The sequence below is a fragment of the Convolutriloba macropyga genome, chromosome 11 (genome assembly GCF_964194025.1).
Source record: "Convolutriloba macropyga chromosome 11, txConMacr16.3, whole genome shotgun sequence".
In the NCBI taxonomy this organism is placed as follows: Eukaryota; Metazoa; Xenacoelomorpha; order Acoela; family Convolutidae; genus Convolutriloba; species Convolutriloba macropyga.
The window spans coordinates 30108330-30129801 of record NC_134478.1 but is presented as its reverse complement, the minus strand read 5'-3'; the positions used below and the strand labels follow the sequence as shown (position 1 = coordinate 30129801).

The window sequence follows — 21472 nt, the reverse complement described above, 5'->3', positions numbered from 1 at the left end:
GGACGTTGACCCGCTGGACGCACATTGGGATTGGCAGAGAAAAAGCAAAATTTAGGAGATAGAAATTGACAGGATTGACAAATAGCCGTCGTTGCCCAGTTGGACGCACATTGGGATTGGGTACAGAAAAAGCAAAAGTTAGAAATGCTCTTAAATCTTTCAAAATGCTCTTATTTGGTGCGCATATTCTGCATATCCTGTTAGATTCTAAAATAAGACATAATTCGGCTTCTAGACTGAACGCTATTACACATAATACTTATGCCAACTAGAAATCGCTCTAATGAACTTCGGTAACCTAATGTACTATGACTTGATGACCTGGCTTTTATATGTTTATCCCGTTTCCTTCATTTTGCTCTTTTGACTTTGATCGTATTCACTAAATTGCGTAGTTAAATCCGTGACAGAATTTAAAATCCAATCAGTTGAAACGGTGAGTGAGGTTAGTCAGAAGCTAAACGTGAAAATCCTGACTTATGTATTACGAAAAACGTGCTCAAAAGGTAAAGAAATAAAAACAGGAGAGCGCCTAAAAAATAACCGTTGAGAGGCTGACGGAGATTACTAAAAACTAACGTCAGGCACGCAATCCAGCCGATATATCATGAATGAATGAATGAACAAAACGAAGATTCAAAGGGAGCCTGCCGTCGTGTGGTCGTAACAAAACTCTGGTTGCGACAAAAATGCTGAAGACCAACAAAAATTCACTCAGCTAGTGCACTTTATAATAAAATCACCCTCAGCGATAGCTGAGCGGATTATTATTGGCATTCGCAATTTTCAATGACTGCGATCTTTCAAAAAGGGACGGGCAAAATTAACATGCAGCATGATACAGACTTTTACAATGTTTCTTTTTCGCAAATAATAAATTTTCGAGTTTTTCAATTAATAGGTGCCAATTATACTCATAAGGGCTTAACGATGCGTTACTGGTTGCACAAATGACGGCAAGAACACAAACTCAGCTGCAGAAAGGTAGAAGTCAATAAAAAGCCAAACACTAAAAACATTTTCTGTTGTACTTTTTTATTATGTTCTACTTTTAGTGAGCTAAAAATGGAATGGGTAGTTTCTGACGTGTACCACAAAATTTTAAGAACTATTAATTAGAGCAGAAAAACGAAAAAACTATTATTTGCAGCCATTTGAACTCCTAGCTGGCAACGCCCTGCAAACAATGATGTACAAAATAGTAACAAAAAGAAGCTAACGAATATATATATATATATATATATATATATATATATATATATATGTATATATATATATATATATATATATATATATATATATATATATATAATTCAAACCATCGTTTTTTCCAGGAACAACAACCATCTCTACAACATACACACCAACCACCATTTATAAGCGGATTTTTTTTCATGAAACAGAAAAACATCTTAAAGCAGAATTTAAACTGTATTGATTTTTAAACATGGCCAGCAGATTGCAGTAAAATAGCCGCCGTAGGCCCAATTGAGGCCCATATGGATTCAAACAGGAACAGAAGAATATCAATTGACAGGCTTTACTCTAATAGTAAAAAAAAAGGTTCTAATTACTTGTGCAGTTCAAGGTACATCACACAATTATAAATAATTCACCTTCTAAACTGCAGTCTAGTCATCTTAAAACTAATGCCAACTAGAAATTGCTTCACTGACCTTTGATACCCTAATGTATTATGACTTGGTGACCAGTCTTGATCGTCTTCTCCCGTTTTTTTCATTTTGCCCACGACCGCCTTCAAAAAAAAGCTTCGTATCGTTATTTGAACGAAGTATTAAATCCGGACAATATGCATAATACTAAAACCAGTCAGCAGTAAACTAAGAAACTTTGATGACTCAATGCACTAAGTCTTTAAACGTTAGGCTTAAGTACCCGGGCTTTAACGATTTACATCTTCGTTTGATGTTGCTACTTTGACCTTGACCGTATTAGGACAATGCGTGACGAAAAACGTGATAGAAAGGTAAAATGAATTGCAAAAATCCTCAAAACGGCAAAAAATCCTCAAAAAACAAAACGTATCAAAATTTCAAACATTTTCAGCGACGAATACCCAAAAAATCTGTCTCTTCTCTATAAAAATAAACATACCCGGCAGATTGCCTGAAAATAGCCACCGTTGATTCCCATAACCAAGATTGGGACTGAAAGCAGAGATAAAAACTAGTGAACAAATTTTAGTACAAACAGTTTTAAAGTGCAAACTATTTTGATGCCATTTTGGAGCTGAACATGCTCCTGTTTCGCAGTGAGACCACACAGGGGCTAGTATCAATACCAATAAGCATTAGAGATGGTAACAAAGAACAACCGGCATCGAGTAACCGGCATCTAAAATCGGGCTTTATGGGTTTATCCCGTTTTTATTTGATTTCGTTTTATTGATACTGACTCTGTTCATTTTGAAATGCTTTACAGAGCAACTGATGTCTAAAAGCACTTTGAGCAGAATGAGCGAAGAGTGAAACTAGCCTAGAGAAAAGATTTCACGCAAAAAGTCGATTAGGCGGAAAAATGAGGTAAAGCAAAAAATTTTTATTCGACGAAAAAAAATTAGGTGCGCTATAATAGACGGCTGAGAAGTTGAGGCGGCTATTAATTAAGTAAGCATGTACCAGGAACTTCAAAAAGAGGCAGAAAACACCATCATCTTAGAGATAAAAAACTAAACAGATATTGCAGTACCAGAGAATTTTTCCGGAATTTGTCAGCAGGAACAAAGCACTTGTCAGCGTAACATGAAAACAGACGTAAAAGTTAGAGAAAAACTATTAAAACGCGTTAATATTAGCATAGGAGTTCAAAAAGTTGAAATTTATCACGAAACGCGCATCCACTGACAGAAAACACCTATAAACCCTTTCAGCGCAAAAAAATGAGCCTAACCAAAAAAATTTCCAAATTTCGGACGTGAAAACAGTCACCTCGCTTTACAATTTCTCAATACCGACTTTTCTCGCTCTTTCAATGACGCGGAACGAACAGTTAACAAACCACTCTTTTCGCTCTGCTCTTCAATTTAGTAGCTTTTCTACGTGAAGCATTTCTAGTTTCAAAATTACCATTAAAGAAGACCTTTCCTCTTCGAGTCGGAAAAAGACAGCGCCCTGAAACGATTCAATTCAACTGTGAAAAAAAAACACGATGAGAGCAACAATAGCCTGTCAATAATTATTTATGAACTGATGAATGAACTAAATGAAGTTCATCCAATTTACACAATTTTTATGTACAACCATTCGTTAAAAGAAGTTTAATACATATTAAGAAAGAGTTTCAGTTTAAAAAGAAGTATTGAAGAAGAAAGTTCTCGCTAAAACTGAGTTTCTGTTCGTGTTGTATTAAAGACTTCTTCTACCTCCGGCGCACTCAGCCATTTCAAGCACCATGGAGGGCTTCTACTGGCTGAAATTGGCATTTCAAAAAGATAATGGATAGGATACATGGCTAGCCTCGTAGGAGATGGTGTGATCGGCATTTTTCATTTTCACAAGGTAAGTAACAAGTACTGTTAATTAATTAAAACAAAAAAGAATAAATTTTCAGGATATTAAAAGTTTGATGACGTTGATGGGACTCGAACCTCATTATGTGGGTGTCAGAATTTTAATCGATATTAGTGCACTGCACTAAGTTTTCTTCTGGATTTGGAGGTGTTTCGCTTCATAGTTCCATTGTTCTCAGTTTGGAATTGTCTGAAAAATTGAGACGGATGAAATTGGTTCATCCTGAGTATCGAACCCACGCGCGCATTGTAAACATCGAGTTAGCTGTCCGCGCTAAGTTCCATGACGCATATTTTCAACTATACTTTTTCAATCGCAAAACGAATTAACTTCCAACCAATTAAAGCAGATAGGTAGTATAAAACAAATGATCTTAATTCGTATAATATGGTAGTCGTCAGTCTAAGGAGAGCAAATGCTAAAATTTTCTGTTTGAAAAGGGAGGACTGAAAAAGTTAAAATGAACTTTGTTTTAATTTCATAAAAGAAAGTGAATAAAAAGAAATCAAAACTGATGAAAAATAAGAAGTGCTTGATTAAAAGTGCTACACTGACCTAACCATAAAACCACTGAAACCAAACCGCGCGCAGCACAAAGCTAGATGATGAGGTGTTTCTCTTGTTTAATTTAATTCAGTGGAGTATGAAATAGATGGTTAAAAGACTGAAATAAAGATTTCAAAAGGGAAGGAAGCTTAATCAAATTGATAATTACCGCAAATAGCTATTGTTTTGATGTTTTTTGGTGATCTGTTCAGCCCCGAATTTACTAAGCGGGCGGCTGGCTGAATAGAATGAAAAGAATGAAGTGGATTAAAAATAAGTTGTCTGGCCCCGAATTGACTAAGCGAGCGGCTGGCCATACACTCGTAATATTTTAATATTTCTGATCGGATAAAAAGACGGCTATGTGCAAAATAAAAAGTAAGAGAAGGAAATAATAGGAAGGTGACACATCTCGGCTTCGAACTCTTATCGGTTCGCTTTGTTAGTTACGTGTATACGTATTTATCCGCTGAGCCAATTGGCTTGGCTTCAACAATTATACTAAATCGTTTTGAGTTGGCTGTAGGTAATAAACGCTTTGACAGATATATGAAAAAAAAAACAATCGCATAGTGATAAATAAACAAAGTTGGAGTCGAACCGTAGTTGTAGGTATAGAGATCTTCGTGTTCGTTGCTCCTCACAACTGCGCTGCTGGCTAATAATTTGTATTATTTCGTTTGCTAGTCATCAAATTCGTGTGATGTTTTTCGCTGAGATTTCAATATAAAGTTGCACTTCCTTGTTTTCCCGTTTTTGTCATCGTATTCCTGTTTTTCAATTCCCAAGTTTTCCACTGCTGTCAGTCCGTCTGCCGATCTTTCTTGGAAAACAATTTATGGCCTTGAATTTGGGGATGCACTGGGGCTCGATCCTCATTCTCTCATTCATCAGTGTTTTGGGCTGCTATCTACACCGGAAGGCTATAGTGCACCAGTTTGTCATTTTTTTAGTATTGAAGGTGATCGAGAGTACTTTTGCAATTATTAAGCGGGCACTGCTTTTTTTGTGAATTAGTTCCACTACAGACTGTGTGTTGTGTTTGATTGCCCGACTAATATACCCGTTTGCTAGTTTGATCTGAACTTCTCTAATTGTTTGCATGTTTGCTTCTTCATGAAGTTTTTGGACCTTGTAAAATCTAGGTTTTCGTAGGCAGATCCTCAACGCTTTATTCTGGACACATTGTATTTTGTTAATGAGTGATTGGGATTGTTCAATCCAACAGGCATTTGAGTAAAAAAAAGAGGCCGGATCCAAGATTTGTATACCAATAAAAGACTCTCTTCGTTGATGTTTAGATTGCTAAGTCTCCACAGTTGAAAAAACCTGCTGTTTGCTCTTTTTATTAGGCTATTGCAGTGATCGTTCCATCTGAGATGAGGAGTGAGGGTAATACCTAGAAACTTTAGCGACTGTGTTTTTCCGACGGGTACGCCTTTTATTTTTAAATTGAGCTCAGACTCTTTCTTAGATGGGTTTTTAAAAATCATGTACTGAGTTTTGTTAGGATTTATTTTAATTTTCAAGTGGTCACACCAGTCTGTAAGGCTATTTAGTGATGATTGCAGATTGTTTTGAATTAGTTGTGTTGAGCGAGATCTGTAGTACAGGGCAAAATCGTCAGCGAACTGAAATCTGTGCGTTCATTTTTGGCAATCGGCTAACGTATATAAGGAAGAGAATGGGAGCAATTACGCTGCCTAGGGGCACACCGGCTGTCGGGCAGAAACTGGCGCTAACAGTAGTATTTATCTTTACGTAAACGTTCCTTTGTGACAAAAATGAATTTAATTTGTGTATCAACCCTAGACGCCATACGGCATCAAATGCTTTTTCAACATCCAAGCAAACCAAACCAACCATTTCAGTCCTTTGGAAAGCTTCACTAACGTGCTGAGTGAGTTTGATAAGATTGTCTGTGGTGCAGCGATGTTTCCTGTAAGCGCTCTGAGTTTCACCAAATATATTTAGATTTTCGCAATGTTCTAAGACAATGTTTTTCACAACAGTTTCGCAGACTTTGGCCAAGCAATTTGTAAGACTAATAGGTCGATAGTTTTCAGCTTTTGATCTGTCTTTATCTTGCTTTGGTATCATTGTTATCTGTGATTCTTTCCAATTTACTGGAATATACGAGTTGTTAATTGAACTAGAAATGAGAAGGCAGGCTAGGGCTTTTATACTCCGTGGTAACTCACTGAGCACTTTGTAGCTGATTTTATCTGTTCCTGGGCATGACTTTCTCGATACTCTCAATATTTCATCGAATTCCTTTGTTGTAATCATAATACAAAGTTCCTCGGTGTCGACGTTTGTACTTAGAAATGCCTTGGTTTCCTTTTCGATTTTCTCGCAGTGTTCGGCAATTTCTGTTGGTACTGTTGTGTGGTCTTTCATTGTGTCTTTTAGGAGTTGTTTGAAAAGCTCGCTTTTTTCATGACCTGTGACTGACTTCGACTCTTTATATGTTAAGTCGGGATAGTCGCCAGTTTTTTGTTTTGACTCGTGGTCATTTGTTAGTTCTTTTATTGCTCTCCAAAAACCTTTGCTGCCCTTGTCTCTTGCACGTTCCAAAATTTTAGCTCTTTTTTGTTCTTCTGATTGCCCGATTGATCGTTTGATTTCTTTCTGCAGATAATTTATCTCGGTTTTTAGAGACCTAAGTTCATCGCCAAATGCACCTTTGAGATCTCTTCGCTTTTTCCTTTTCAGTTTTATCAATTTTTGTGTCTCAATACTGTAAGGAGGCTTGTTTTTGTTGACATAGGAGTCTTCCGACAATTTGTGTATTATTTCAACCAGATTGCTGCTAAACTCATTTAGTTTATCCTTTCCCGGATACTGCGCAGGCCAAAGGTTCGATGATCTATACGATTTTTTAACGTTTTCTCTGAACCGTCTGAAGTCAGTTTCCGATTTCAATTCAAATTTTTTGCTTTTTATGAGGTTAAACGTTGTGATTGTGGTTCTATGGTCACTACCCAGATCCTCTGAGACTTCGAAATTTCTAAAATTCGTAAAAACTGTACTATCGCAAAAGTGTAAATCGAGCATGTTTTTACTTTTTCCGTCAAACGACTGATATGTGTGGTGACCATTGTTTAGCAGTTTAAAATGACCGTTGTCTATTAGATTCAGGAGTTTCTCACCGTTTTCAGAATCGTAGGCGCAGTTTAATTCTTGGTGGGGAGAGTTAAAGTCACCACAAACAAAAACGTTTGTCATACTTTCAGAGAATACTTTTTCCAGTGAGAGTGGTTTTCAAGGTGAATTGTAAACAAATATTATCCAAAAGTCTCTAAAACACGGTAGCGTGATGCATAATTTTAGTATTTCTAGTGTTTTTCCGCTGCAATCGTTCTCTTTTTCAGCTGGTACTGTTTGGTTTATGACGATGTTGTTCTTTATTAAAATAAGAGAGCCAAGATGACTGTTGGTATAAGTTTCTATTGCAACAATATAATTACGAAGAGGGCTTGTTTTCTGCCATTTTTTCACTTCGTTCACGCAAATTATGTCTATGTCATTTTCGGCTAAGAATAAAATGAGATCGTTTATTTTGTTGTTTAGACCTCGACAGTTCCATTGCAAAATTTTGAGCTCATCCATTTTGGTTAAAGTTTTGGCTGTTCGCTATGTTGTTAGGCGGCATTGAATTAACAGGGATTACATTTGCACTTTTAATGCTCTCATGTATTCTTTGACCATCAATTTTTTCATTGAAGATGCGTGAGGCGCTGTTAGAGACAATGTTTATTATATCACTATAGGACATGGTATTTATCACTGTTCGTATTTTGCTCAAGACTTCGGTTACAAGAACAGCTATTTTTTCAGTTTGTGGCGGCAGTTCAATGTTGGTTTGCGGTTTTAAGTTTTTCACTGCAGTAGAGTATTTATTCTCATTTATCTTTCTTGAAGCCTCAGCTAGCTTCTGCTGATAGGCCGGACAGCCGCGATAAACTGTCGCATGAGCACCACCACAGTTAGAACACATAGCGTTTTCTTTTTGAACAGTGCATTCTTTAACACTGTGCTCCTGCGAGCAGCGAAGACATCGAGTAGCATTACTGCATTCTTTTGCTGAGTGACCAAATTGTTGGCATTTGAATCATTGCGTAACATGGGGTGGTTCACGGCTTGCTTCACATCGGTATAGCTGCCAACCTATTCTGACACCATGTTTCTGAGCTGCACTAACATGGTTATTGGAATCAGTTATGACTCGAATCAATTTTGTTGGTTGGCCAGTTGCTCGACTTGTTATTCGCGTAACTTTGTTGACATTCATTGCATTGTTGTTCAGGAGTTCAACTTTTATCTCATCAGCACTAATGCTGTGATGGACATTTACAATTACGAAACTGGGTTTGGTTTTTGGCTTAGGAAGCGTGTTTCTGGCATTCACAGTGGCGTTAGGAAAGGCTTGAGTTAGGTTTACAGTTAGCATTAGGCATTCTCTTGAAGCGAGGTCCTCAGGTTGAACAAAAAAATCGGTAGTGTTCTTTAACTCTCTTATGTGCTTTATTTTGACCACTGGAAAGTTCGATCTGATTGCCCTTGCAAACTGTATTTGTGATGGCCTTGGGTCAATAGAAACAACAATAGGTCTAACGTTGGTGATTGGAATTTGTGCTTGTTTTCTGAACCTTTTTCTTTTACTTCTCACTTCATTAAAATCGCTTTCATCTTGTGTTGTTTCGTCGGCTGTCATTCTGGCTTCAGATAGAAGCCTTTCAATTTGGCTCATTTTAAAACTCAGCCTCAAAGAGGCTCTGACTTCTCGAAAAGTTCTCTAATAAGATTTTGAAGATGAGGGATAAAACTGAGCAGAAAGTAAAGACTTTTGAGCTTAAGACTTTTGAAGGTGAGAATAAAACTGGAAGAAAAAGTAAAAGAAAAGTCGGGATTAAGAAAAAGAGTCAGGATTTTAAATCTTAAGCAAGTTTTAGTGAAAAATCTCTTAAAAAAATCTCTTTTAGTGAAAAAGTTTAAGAACTTCAACAGGGTTTCCTCAGTATCAAGGGTTACTAGCTGTTAGCGTTCATTCTCCTTGTACCGGTAATAACCTGAGGAAGTGTAAGAAAGTAATCATCATTAGGCATATCATCATCATCATCATCATCATGAAAGTAATCATCATTAGGCTTAAAGTTCATTAAGTTTCATAGGTCTATTTATAAATTAACCCAGGCTATGAAAAGGGACTCAAATTAGGCGATTTGCCTCAGGTTGCATGGAGGTAGCACAAAATTCACCTCAAGTTGTTCTGATACTTGTGACAACTGAGACCAAATATTTTTTTAAATCCCAACTCAGATGAGAAATGATAACGAGGATTGCTTCATAAAGTATGCAGGTTAGCCAATAAAGTGCTTAATTTGTTTTTGCTACAGCGAAATAGTTTAATGAGACGCATTACATGTCAAATATGAATGATGGAACATTCTGTTCCACACCGACTGAGCGTTCTTGATTATTATTATTAATGAACTCACACTTGTAACTTGATGAGAGAGGTGCTGATCTAATGGTTCTTTGCGAGATATGGTAGATGACGAGTCCAATTCCCAGCTGTCGCTACTACCATCAATATCCGCGACATCACTTGTCCTCTGAAGCCACTTCTCTGACTCCTAAATCACGTAAAATTTAAAGGCGAATCGTTTAATTACATTTAGGCACATCTTCGTGACGATAAAAGTATACACACTCGCTTGATGTCGATATTTAGTTGTGCAGATAAGGGGTAAAAAGGTTTGGTAATGGACACAATTTAACTCTAACTTTAGTAACGATGGGATTCAAAACTTGCGGGAGTATTAAATTTTTTTCGGCAAATAGAAAAAAAAATAATTACAACATATAGTTAAAATGTAGTTGAAGCAATAACTGCCAAAAGACATCGAAAACATTTTGCACTCTAGCTAGTTGGCACTCTAAGTAACCTATGTTTAAGTTTTTGAAGCCCAATTAATGTTGCAAACTGAAATATAAGAGTTGTATTCTTGAATAACTAGCGAATATAAGAAGTAATACTTACTATTGCATCGAGTGCTGACTTTGTTTCTGTGTGGGTACTGTTTCCATCTGCAACAAAATCATAAAGTAGTACAGTACTTCATTAAGAAGATAACATCAAAGTATTTTTGAATGTCTTCAGGCTTTAAAAACTGATCACTAAGGTAGGTTGAAAACTGAGAATAGAATAGGTCTAAAAATAGATAGCAAAAAAGTAAATTGTTTTGAAATATGATTCCCGTAAAAACGCCTAAAATGTCAAAAAAAAAAACAAATTTAATTAGAGCATAATTACATCCTTAGCAGACCACGTGGTATGTTCCCACAAAAATAATGTAAAACATAATTCAACACCGAGTCGGTAATCACTGAAAACGTACACAAATAAAATAAAAAGCATTTAATTCTCCAGAAGAAAAATACACAGACAACAAGGCCATTGAACAAAGGAACTTGCATTTAAAAGGAACGTCAAAATTGCGTGACAAAAAAGCCGATGAATCGTTTCTAATTTACATTGAAATTTTTCAACAGGATAATTTCCGAAAAAAATCAAAAATGTAGGAAATGAATTTGTTGCAGAAGAGAAGCAAAGCAAAGTAGGCTCTCGATATTGACGGGAAAACAGGTAACGCTTTGCTTACTAGGTCACAAAATGATAAGAGCACAAAAATATGAAAATATACGTTAATCAGCAATATGGCCCAGTTTTATGCAGCAAAAATCTAATTTAATACCAGTATTGTTCAGTTACCATGCAAAATGTAATTCAAGATTGCAATTAAATAAAAATAAACAACTATGCCGAAATTTTGCGTCTTTTGACAAAGCGAACTGTTCTTGTAGAACAATTAATATTTTTTTAAAAAACTCAGCGAGTTAAGGAAAAAGACAACAAATTGCGTATAGCTACGCGCAGGGATTACACATTTAATGAGGTTAACCAAGCTTTTTCTCATACTTAAATAGCTACAATTCTCGGAAAAGCAAGCAGTTAATTTTAACCATAAAATTCTTAAAATGTCAAATTGTAAAAATCTGAACAGTCAGCGGCAATTACTGTACATTAGTGTAAAACACTTACTGGTCGATATTTCTCCAAATTGAAGTAGGCAATCTCTCAGTCTCTCGTAGTTACTCAGAAAAGCAGGCATATCGACGTCTGAGAACTTGTAGAGCGGTCTAAAATGGAAAGAAAGCTCCAAACTTACCATCACGTTCACATCAATTGAGCCTATTTTCTGGCCTACCATTTTAGTGAGCAACCCTTAATGTTGCAACCCTTACACGCATGTGCAATTTCTAACGTAATAAAATGCTATATATTAACACCAAATGTGTCAATGGGGTAAATCAAAAACAGCACTTTAGGCCGAAACCAAAATAAATAGAGTCAAAAAGTCAGACCGATGAACAAACTATTGCTTCCTGAGTCAAGTCCGTTCTCGTCTCTATGCTAAACTATCTGTTTTCAGCTTAGATGCTTTCAACTATGGCATAAATTTAAACATAGCCGGCAGATTGACGGAAAATAGCCGCGCTAGACGCTTGGGGCCTTCCATGAATTGAAATAACTAAAGAGATTAAATAGACAGATCGACCACCAGTCCTCTAATAGACCACTAGCACTAGACTTTTGGATTAGCTTTGGACTGTCAATTTTATGAGACACATAAGCTCTAAGGAGAAAGCCCTAATAGGGCTTTTCAAAATTAGGATCTTTTCCGTTTGTGCCCCCTCAGATTAGTGGGCGCATATTATTTGCACCCCTCAGATGCACGTGCAATAATTTTTTACACAATGAAATACTATGTAATGGCACGTAATCTGTAACTGGGGGCGCCTAACGTACTGGGGGCACAAACGGAGAAGATCCCAAAATTAATATTCGAAACCAAAAACTCAAGACTCTAATAATCAAGAATTAGGGCATATATGTTGGGCACTACTTAGATGCACACTATTGACCTTTCACAATTAAATGTTCATAAAAATTAAAGTTCCATAAGTGAGTTCAGAAGTCATTTTTTGAGTGAGGTAACTCATTGGAAAAGTCAATTCCAAGAAGTCAGGGTAAGACTAAACAAAAATCTGTTAGACGAAGAAAAAACATAGCAGGGCAAGTCCTGAAATACAATTCAAAAACTTGAATGAAAAACTTAGAAGTACTCTACCTGACCAGCAGATCACGTGAACAATTCCAGCGAAAACAGAAACAAAATCATCTCCAAAAAAGTGAGAATCTTTAGAATCGTTTCTGTGTCTCTAGAAGCTATTAGACGCCATCCCGTAACCTAATTCCAAGCGTTCAAAAATTCATGGGCTCAAAGACCGATAGGCAATAATTTTTAGAAAAAATTTCAAATTTCAAAAAAAAGAAATTCTTTCAAATAAAATGTAGAAAACCATTCACTTGCCCCATAGCAACAATTTAATAACGTACTATCAAACCTTGGATGAGGTTAGCTGGCTACTGAGGTGAGAAAAACTGAATAAAAGACAAATGTTTTGAAATTGCAAACATTCGAAAGGTTAAAATGTTGAAAATAAATACATTGAAACTAACAACTATGCAGTAACTTTCATCAGACCGTGGAATAGGTTTTTTGGTACTTGAGAATGGACAAATACGAAAAATTGACAAAAACTTTAGAAAACCTTGAACAAAATTGCAAATTTTATCAAAAATGCTAAAATTTGATACATTAAAATGTTGAAAACCAATCCGTTGTTACTAGAAAGTATGCACTGCCCTATAATCAAACCTCAAAGCAGATTCCTTGGCCCCTGAAGCTGGAAAAACTTGAAAAAATGAAAAAAATTTTCAAAAAACTTGAAAAAAAATAGCAAAAATTAGTATCATTTTGCGTGTTTGTGTTTGTAGTACCAAAACATATAGCTCGCAAAATAGTCATAAAAAGTACATTTGTCTCGAAAAAGGCCTTCGTCAACTTTTAAAAAATTCAACCTCAGACTAATCAAACAAAAAACTCAAAAAATTGCAGCATTTTGAGCCCAAAAACTCCTCTAAAAACGACCTTTTAAACTTCAATTAAGGCCATACCAGCAGCTTCACCACTCTAAGCACTTGAAAGACTAATAAAATCTACTTTGGGCCTCTAATGAAACTTAATGCCTGCTGGGCTTTACCTGTTTATCCCGTTTTGAAAGATCAAAGTCATTGAAAAATGTGTGAACACATCTGAAAAAAAAACAGCCGGAAGAATTCCGGAAACGAATCGAAGAGGAAATTCACTTAAATTCCATTCAACTAATCATCAGAAACGTGCCTCCACTAATTTAGGATTATCTTGATACAAAACCATAAAACAAAAAAGTAAAAAAAAATTAAATCTATTAAAAATCTGATCAAAATTTGTCATCAATCGAGACCCCGAAATAACTATCTCTGTCAAAATTACTTCATCAACACAACTACTACCTACTAGAACCACTTATGAGAAGTTTTAACAATACTTGATGCCAAATCATGGAAAAATAAGCTCTTACAAACAACTTTGACTAAAAAACTGGAAAAAGTTAATGAATTTTTTAATATTACAAAATCACATAAATCCAAAGAAGAATTGTTTTTAGCCAATAGGGTTTCCAAATGATCGCAAAACAATAGGCAAGTTATAATAGGCTAAGAAATTTATCTAAAGAACAAAATAAAACCGAAAAACTGGAAAAAATTAAAAGTAGTCCTAATTTTGGCTCTTTTTCGTCATATTTCTCAACAAAAAATTGCTTCATATCCACTAAACCGCAACTATTTGTTAACTAACTGAAAATTGCTTAAGTAATATGGGTCTCTTCAATACCCATTTGAGGCAGTAAAACAAAAAGTAAAAAAATTGCAAAAATTATCCCAAAAATCAGTAAAATACATGAAAAACCTCCGAATTGGCATAAAATTCATATAAATTTTGAGAAACCTTCAAACCACTATCAACACCAGCCTAAAATTAAAAGAAAATCATATCCAAACCTCTTAACCAAAAAATGGAAAAAAACGCTCTAAAATGCCGCACGTGAAAAAATTTCACTCGCTTACAAAATTTTTTTTCACACCTCATTTCTCGCTCACTAGAAAACAGCAATATGAACAAAAAACCACACTCTTTTCGCCCCACTCTTCATTTTGTTCAGCACCAAAATCACTCCAAATTTTTTCACGCGTTTCATTTCCCGCTTCAAAATTCACTCGAATAAAATTGATTAAAAAAAGGACTTCTCCAATACTCCTCTTCGAGTGGTAAAAACACAGCACCCCAATACAATTCAAATTCTTTGAATTGTAAAAAAAATTTAACGAGTAACACATCGTGACGCTATCACTAGGCTAACTTGACACAAAAAGACTGAAATAATTGCTAAACACTTTGTTCGAGAGAGGTTTTTCAGAAGTACAACTGTTTATGCCTTTGCTAAGAATTGCTGTCACATACTTTTCGTCTGCAAATAATTTCATTTACAGTAACGCTGTCAATAATCCGCGCAAGGTCAATTCTATACATACTCATTTCTAATTGTTCATCAAAAGTAGCAAACATCAGAAAGTATTTTCAATGCATTGAAAATAGCCAGTGATAATTGCCAATTTCTTCAATTGGGCTGGGAGGCGTCATAACATGCCGATATAATGCATATCAACAATAACAAGTTATTTTGCCTAATAATTTTAAGTACGAAAACGGTACTTTTTTCAGAAATTAAACATGAACCGATTGAAGTCGGACAAAGTGCTCTCGGACAACTGAGGGTTGCATGATTCAATTCTAGCCCGATTCGGGGGGAAGGTACTAGCCTGGAGGAAAGTAGCCCAGACTATAAGGTCATAAACAATGCTGAATTGTGCTTATGATCGAATCCATTATCAGATGATATACAGAGAAACAAATTCAAAATGAGATCACGCAAACATCGAGAGCTGAATCATAAGAAAAAAGTTAACAGAAAAGTGAAATCACTCAAGCTAGCGAAAAAACACTACACAAAACAGTCACACAAAAATTTTGCACAAAGCACTCATGAGTACAACAATTGCTTCAACTTCGTTCACGACCAATTAGAAGTACCTTCCAACTACGAAAAAATAATACACACGCGGATGTGTAGCAGCTAAATTTTGATGCAAAAATTAAGATATGCATTTTTTTCTCTCCAGTCAAATTATACTATTTACGTTGGGGTTGTGTATAATTAAGCAAAAAACTGATTTTGCAATGATTAAAATAGATTCTTAGTAGCTGATAATAAAAGCCAATAAAACACCTTCACTTCAAATCGTGCAATAATGGGACAAATTATGGCAAAAAAATTAAACTCACATAGCCGAACTTGCGGGCCGCAGAATACAGAGAGTAAAAGATACAGAAATGAGCCGAACATGCCTTCAATGAGAGGAAACAGCTATATAAAAAACTTAACTTTTAGCTTTGTTGTGTGAACGAATGAAAAACGAAAAAGAGTGTTGGACGACGACGCAAAAAAAACAGTATGTCCTGAATTACAATCCAAATTAATGAATCACATAAAGAATAAACATTTTTCCAACATCATCAAACTTTGTGGGTCAAAAAAGCATATAACAATAAATGCGCAAAAAGAAACAAAAAACTGGGAACAATTAAAAAAGTTTTTGCTTTTCAAAGAATAGTCTCGTTAACATCATCAACATTAACAAGATGTTAAATCACTAGCGACTATGCGCTTCCTTAGAATTAGTGCACCAAAAAACAACCTTGCCAAAATCAAAGACAACGAGAAAAAAGAGCCAAAGCCAAAATTGACAAAATCAAACTCCTTCTGAAACTTAGTGACCTCAAAGAGAAAACAAAAAATAACACAGTCATTAACAAGAGCATGGCATACACCTCTAGAATAAAAAACATCTTTAGTTGAAACAGACAAAGAACAGCAGATAAAGCTTGAGATTCAAACATCCACAATCAATTGTTATCTACGTCATCAAGTTAGCAAAAACTGAAGCCGATAAATTAAAAAACTCAGCCAAAAAGAAAAGCATTGCCAACTTTTATTATTGAGACGAAGCGACGAAACCACAAAATAAAGCAACAAAAAGGAGAGAGCAAAAATCGAAAAGCACGAATACTTTGGAAAGGTCAATGTCATGAAAACAAATGGTATGAAATAAAGCGACGAATTAAGGTAAATGTTGCTTCATTAGCCCCGAGAGCAAACAAAATGTACAACGCACTAAGTGAAATTTCAAAAACACGCCAGTATTTTTTAAAACAATGAAAAATTAAAAAAAAACATTTTCAATAAAAAACCTTTAGCTATGAAATGAAGTGATCAACTTGAATCATATATGCCACATTAGCAACTGATGAGACCTGCCATTAACGATACTATACGATAAGAAAAGAAAGAAAAAGATTGAGTAAAACAAAAAATACCAAGGTTTTATGACAATTGCCTTCAATTGATGAAAAGCATTAGCTGCTGACCCAACGATTCAAGCAGTTGCAAACACGTGCAAGAAGAGCACAAGCATACAATTTTAAAAGCGCTCAAATAAAAAAAACTTTTGTTTTTCAAAGAATAGTCTCGTAAACATCATCAACATTAACAAGATGTTAAATCACTAGTGACACTGCGCATCCTTAGAAATATTGCACCATAGAACAACCTTGCCAAAATCAAAGACAAGAAAAAAGAGCTAAAGCCAAAATTGACAAAATCAAACTCCTTCTGAAACTTAGTGACCTCAAAGAAAAAACAAAAAAAAATAACACAGTCATTACAAGAGCATGGCATACACCTCTAGAATAAAAAACATCTTTAGTTAAAAAAGACAAAGAACAGCAAATAAAGCTGAGATTCAAACATCCACAATGAATTGTTATCTACGTCATCAAGTTAGCAAAAACTGAAGCCGATAAATTAAAAAAATAAGCCAAATAGAAAGGCGTTGCCAACTGTTATTATTGAGACTAAGCGACGAAACCATAAAATAAAGCAACAAAAAGGAGAGAGCAAAAATCGAAAATCACGGATACTTTGGAAGTGTCAATGTCATGAAAACAAATGGTATGAAATACATGGACGAATTAAAGTAAATGATGCTTCATTAGCCCCGAGAGCAAACAAAATGAACAACGCACAAAGTTAAATTTCGAAAACTCTAGCATTTTTCTTAAAAACAATGAAACATTTAAAAAAAATTTCACTGAGAAACATTTAGCTATGAAAAGAGGTGATTAACTTGAACCATTTATGCAATATTAGCAACTGATGAGACCTGTCATTAATGAGAATATATGGTCAGAAAACAAAGAAAAATACAGTAAAAAAATACCAATATTTTTTGGCGTCAATTGCCTTCAAGTGATAAACAGCATTAGCTGCAGACCTTGCATATAATTTTAAAAGCACTGAGAAAAATACTGAAACAAGAAGTTAAATTGCAACAAAGATTACAAAACCGAAGAATTTGCTTCAACGCCAAATTCTCAATCATTTTTTAAAGGTGGTTTGAAAACAATCATGCTACAAACCTATTAGTAACTTCGCTCCGCTTACTACTCCAGCACGACTGAAATCACCACTCTAGATTGGCTTCTCGTTGACATTAAAAGGTCGAAAAAAAACAAGAGGCAATCTTTAAAAAAACATAGCTGGAACAAATCCAGAAACACCATTGGCAAAACATAGAGAAAACCAAAAAAGGGAAACGAAATAAGTACAAAATTAATCAAAAACTATCTACAAAAATTTGCGAGCAAAATTGTCTACAAGGAGCGGTTCTGTTACACGAGCACAAAGAGAGTAACGAACTTAAAAAAGAAACACATAGATGGCAGATTGCCAGAAAATAGCCGCAATAGATTCGCAGATCTGAGATCTCAGATAGGAAAAAAACAGACCAAGAAAGAAACCTCTATTTATTAAAAACTGAGCTGTTAAAATATGATTGAGAATCTGTTTAATATATTGCTGTTTCTATTAGCTGCCCTGAAAAAACCTTTAATAAGAGTGACACACACTCACTGGACCTTATCTCTTTGAATTAAAGTAAAGAAGTCAATTTCAGTGTGAGGAAGCCCTTCTTGATGAAAGTAAGTCAGGTGCGGCCAAAAACTTAATCACGCGACTAAACAAAAAACTCGCTCCACTAAGAGTGAAAAATGACGTCACGCATGCAATTTCTTTACTCACGAAATTGCATGAACGAATGAACAAAAAGGAGATTTGAAGTGATTGTGACGTCATATGGTCGTAACAAAAATCTTGATGAAATAAACATAACCGACTAACGTCGGGCGAATTGCTCTCAAACGACCGGCGGGCGGTTGTCAGCACCTAGCCACTGTTTAGTGAGGTTAGCTTTCGCTTGATTGAAGAAGCGTGAGGCTAGGGTAATAGACGAAATTATCACGCCACATAACAGCCGCTGAAGTCAACAAAAGAGTTAAGGAGAGAGAGAGAGAGTGCGAGGTAAAACGTGAGCGAGAAAGAGAAGGAAAGAAACGCCAACCAACACACAAACAGAGAGAAAGAGAGAGAGAGAGAGCTACGAATTTTTTCCATGAGATTCTAGCAAAATTCAGAAGAAAACTTTCCACATTTCGCAGTGACGAAAATGTTCAAAGAACATTTTTTGCCTCTGGACTTTTGTCATGTAACCCATCTGCAAGACTTAAAAAGCACGTTGGCCAGTATTAATCGTTAAACTCAAAAAAGGACTCAAAAACTGCAAATAAAATGACAAAAATTTCAAAAAAAAATTGAAAAAGTCATAAGTTTTATTAAAAAATCGATACAATTTGTGATATTAAAAAGTTCGAAACTATTCTATCGCAATAAAAATTGTTCAATAACCTATTATCAAAGCCTATACGAGGTTTCTTGGGGCTGGAAGAACTTAGATAATGACAAATTTTGAAAAATTTGAAAAAAAAATTCAAGTTTTATCCAACAATTGCTAAAAATCGTGATGATCAAATGTTGAAAAACATTCTATTACCACTAAAAACTATGCAGCAACGTATTATCAAACCCTTCAGGAGGTTTTCTGAACCCTGAGGCTGAAAAATCTTGAATAATGAAAATATGTCAAAAAATTTTAAAAATACAGCAATTTTTGTCAAAAAAATGCTAAAATTCGTGATGTTTAAATCTTGAAAATGACTCCATTACTTCTAGAAACTACATAGTAACCTATTATTAAACCCTCGAGGAAGTTCCTTGGCTCTTGAGGCTGGATAAACCTAAAAAACGACAAAAACTTTCAAAAACATTGAAAAAATTTGCAAAATTTATCAAAAAAATGCAAAAAATTCGCAGTCTTGAAATGTTGAAACCATTCTATTACCACTAGAAACTATTCAATAACCTATTATCAAATCCTAGAGTGGATTCTTTGACACCTAGGGCTGCTAGGGCTGAAAAAACTTAAAAAACTGAAAAAAAAATTTCAAAAATCTTGAAAAAATTGTGAAAATTAGTATAAATTTGCGTTTTTAGCTAGCGGTTGTTCGTCAGTAGCTAGCCACGGGTGGGGGGGGGGGGGGGGGGGGGGGAGGGTGCACGGGGGTGCCGATGGGGGTGGCGACAATCGGGTGGGGGGGGGGGGTCTTCAACCTCTAAGAACCGCTGTTCACACCATAAGTATAAGACTCCGAAACTGTTTGAGCTGAAACAGAGCTAAAAAGCTCTAAGAGCACATAATGCCCGCTGGGCGCTACCTGTTTATCCCGTTTTTGAGGACGAAAAGTCAAAAGCGTCAGACGAAAAATTGGTCAAGCGAAAAATCGCATAAAAAAAAAGACCGACAGGACTAATATAATTGCTACAAACTTCGTTTGAGAGCAATTAATAAAACCAAAAAGAAAAGCCAATAATAGCCCCAGATATCGCTTCGCGGCTATTAAACAATGAAATTAACAGCAAAAATGAGTTCTCAATCAGTTAAAATATAGTTCTAAGAAGCTTTCGGCAATTGGAGCTCAGTTCGGGTGTGAGCGCCCTTGGCTGTGAGCTCCAATTGTCTTAGAAGTCCAAGAACTCACTCCTACTAAGTGACAAAATTCGTGCATTTCCGTCATAATTGGCTAAATCATAGCTTTTTCATAGGGAATAACTTTAAATGAGAACTTGTGACGTGTTATCACTCATGCCCACGAACGGCCAAAACAGCCTCAAAATTGTAAATGTAACCTGCAAATGTTGGAACAAAAAGCAGTTTTTTTACTAAAGAGATGAAAAAGAACGCTGAACTACTCACAGACAGTAAGTGTTATCCAATGGATTCTCCTTGCACATAGAGGCTTCTTCGTCAATGGTGCTCTGCAATCAGGTCAAATTTCAAACTAATAAAGCAAACTAGTTTAAATGCCAAATAAAATTATCTGCCTCACCTATGAAAAAGTCAAATACTTAGCTGATTCATTTACTGATTCAATCACAATTTGTGGCAACTTGCGCCAGTATGTGAGTAATCATTTAAAAAATCCATACGCAAACATTAAGTAATATTGACATTTTATTATTAGAGGAAATAGATGAAAATATGAATGTCGCCTGTACATGAAATCGTTCTCTGAAAATGCATGACACTTCTAAGATACCTAGCAATTACCTCAAGGGCCATAAATAATTCTTTTACAGTTGTCTACTTGGGGGAGACAATCAAAAATGACGCTATATGTCCTCGAACGTACCTTTTGTGCGCGTAGAATGGCAATCTGTGAATTAGTTAGCTGGTCTAATTGTTCTAGCAGCCATTTTTCTCTCACGTCCAACAGTTGTCTCAGCTCGCGGAAGTTCTTCTTGATTCGAGACTCTTCCTTAACACCACAAATTATCCTTTCCAATTTAAAAAAAAAACAGGGAAGTATTTATGATAGGGATTCTGTCAATAACTTAACCACTGTATATCTAATCTCCATTTTGACCACACGGCCATGACCAATTAATTTGAAATTAAAGATCACATATTAATCTACACCTTATTTTTGGTTGCTTTTAACAGTGATCTCAATCTGACCCGGTTATAACTAGATTGCTGAAAAGCGGGTTAAATTTGCAGAGGAAAAAACCAAGACCATGGACTTACCGAGAATTTGTGTTTTGTAAGAGATGTCAGATTCATTGACACACTTTGTGACAAGTTGTTCAAATTGCTCTTTTTGACTGGAGTCATTGCTTTTTAAAATCCAAGAGATCGAGAGCAGTCAATTCGCAAATCTAAAAGACAGTTGCAATCAACGCACTAAATCAGATGAGCTGCAGATACAAATGGTGATTAAGTGGTAAACAATTTGTTTACCCAACTTAATATCTAGAAAGTGTTTACCTTCGGTAAATTTCCAAAGTTCACAAGAAACACGTTAAAAGGGTGG

The 21472-nt window shown here is 35.5% G+C and overlaps 1 protein-coding gene across 2 annotated transcripts in view; it reads right to left on the bottom strand.

Annotated features, from left to right (window-relative positions):
* The window catches only part of LOC142349771 (uncharacterized), a 40393-nt gene extending 19026 nt beyond the window's left edge, over positions 1–21367 (bottom strand). Inside the window, exons 1-6 of one of the 2 annotated variants that reach the window (XM_075401533.1) lie at positions 21187–21367; positions 20792–20917; positions 20356–20417; positions 11185–11282; positions 10123–10169; positions 9578–9715 (exon numbers count right to left, since the gene is read on the bottom strand). In XM_075401533.1, the coding sequence (XP_075257648.1) occupies positions 9578–9715; positions 10123–10169; positions 11185–11282; positions 20356–20417; positions 20792–20917; positions 21187–21273 (558 nt within the window). In that variant the 5' untranslated portion in view covers positions 21274–21367. The remainder of the gene's footprint in view (positions 1–9577; positions 9716–10122; positions 10170–11184; positions 11283–20355; positions 20418–20791; positions 20918–21186) is intronic. The other variant, XM_075401532.1, reaches the window with a different exon arrangement.
* Between the last annotated feature and the right edge of the window lie 105 nt (positions 21368–21472).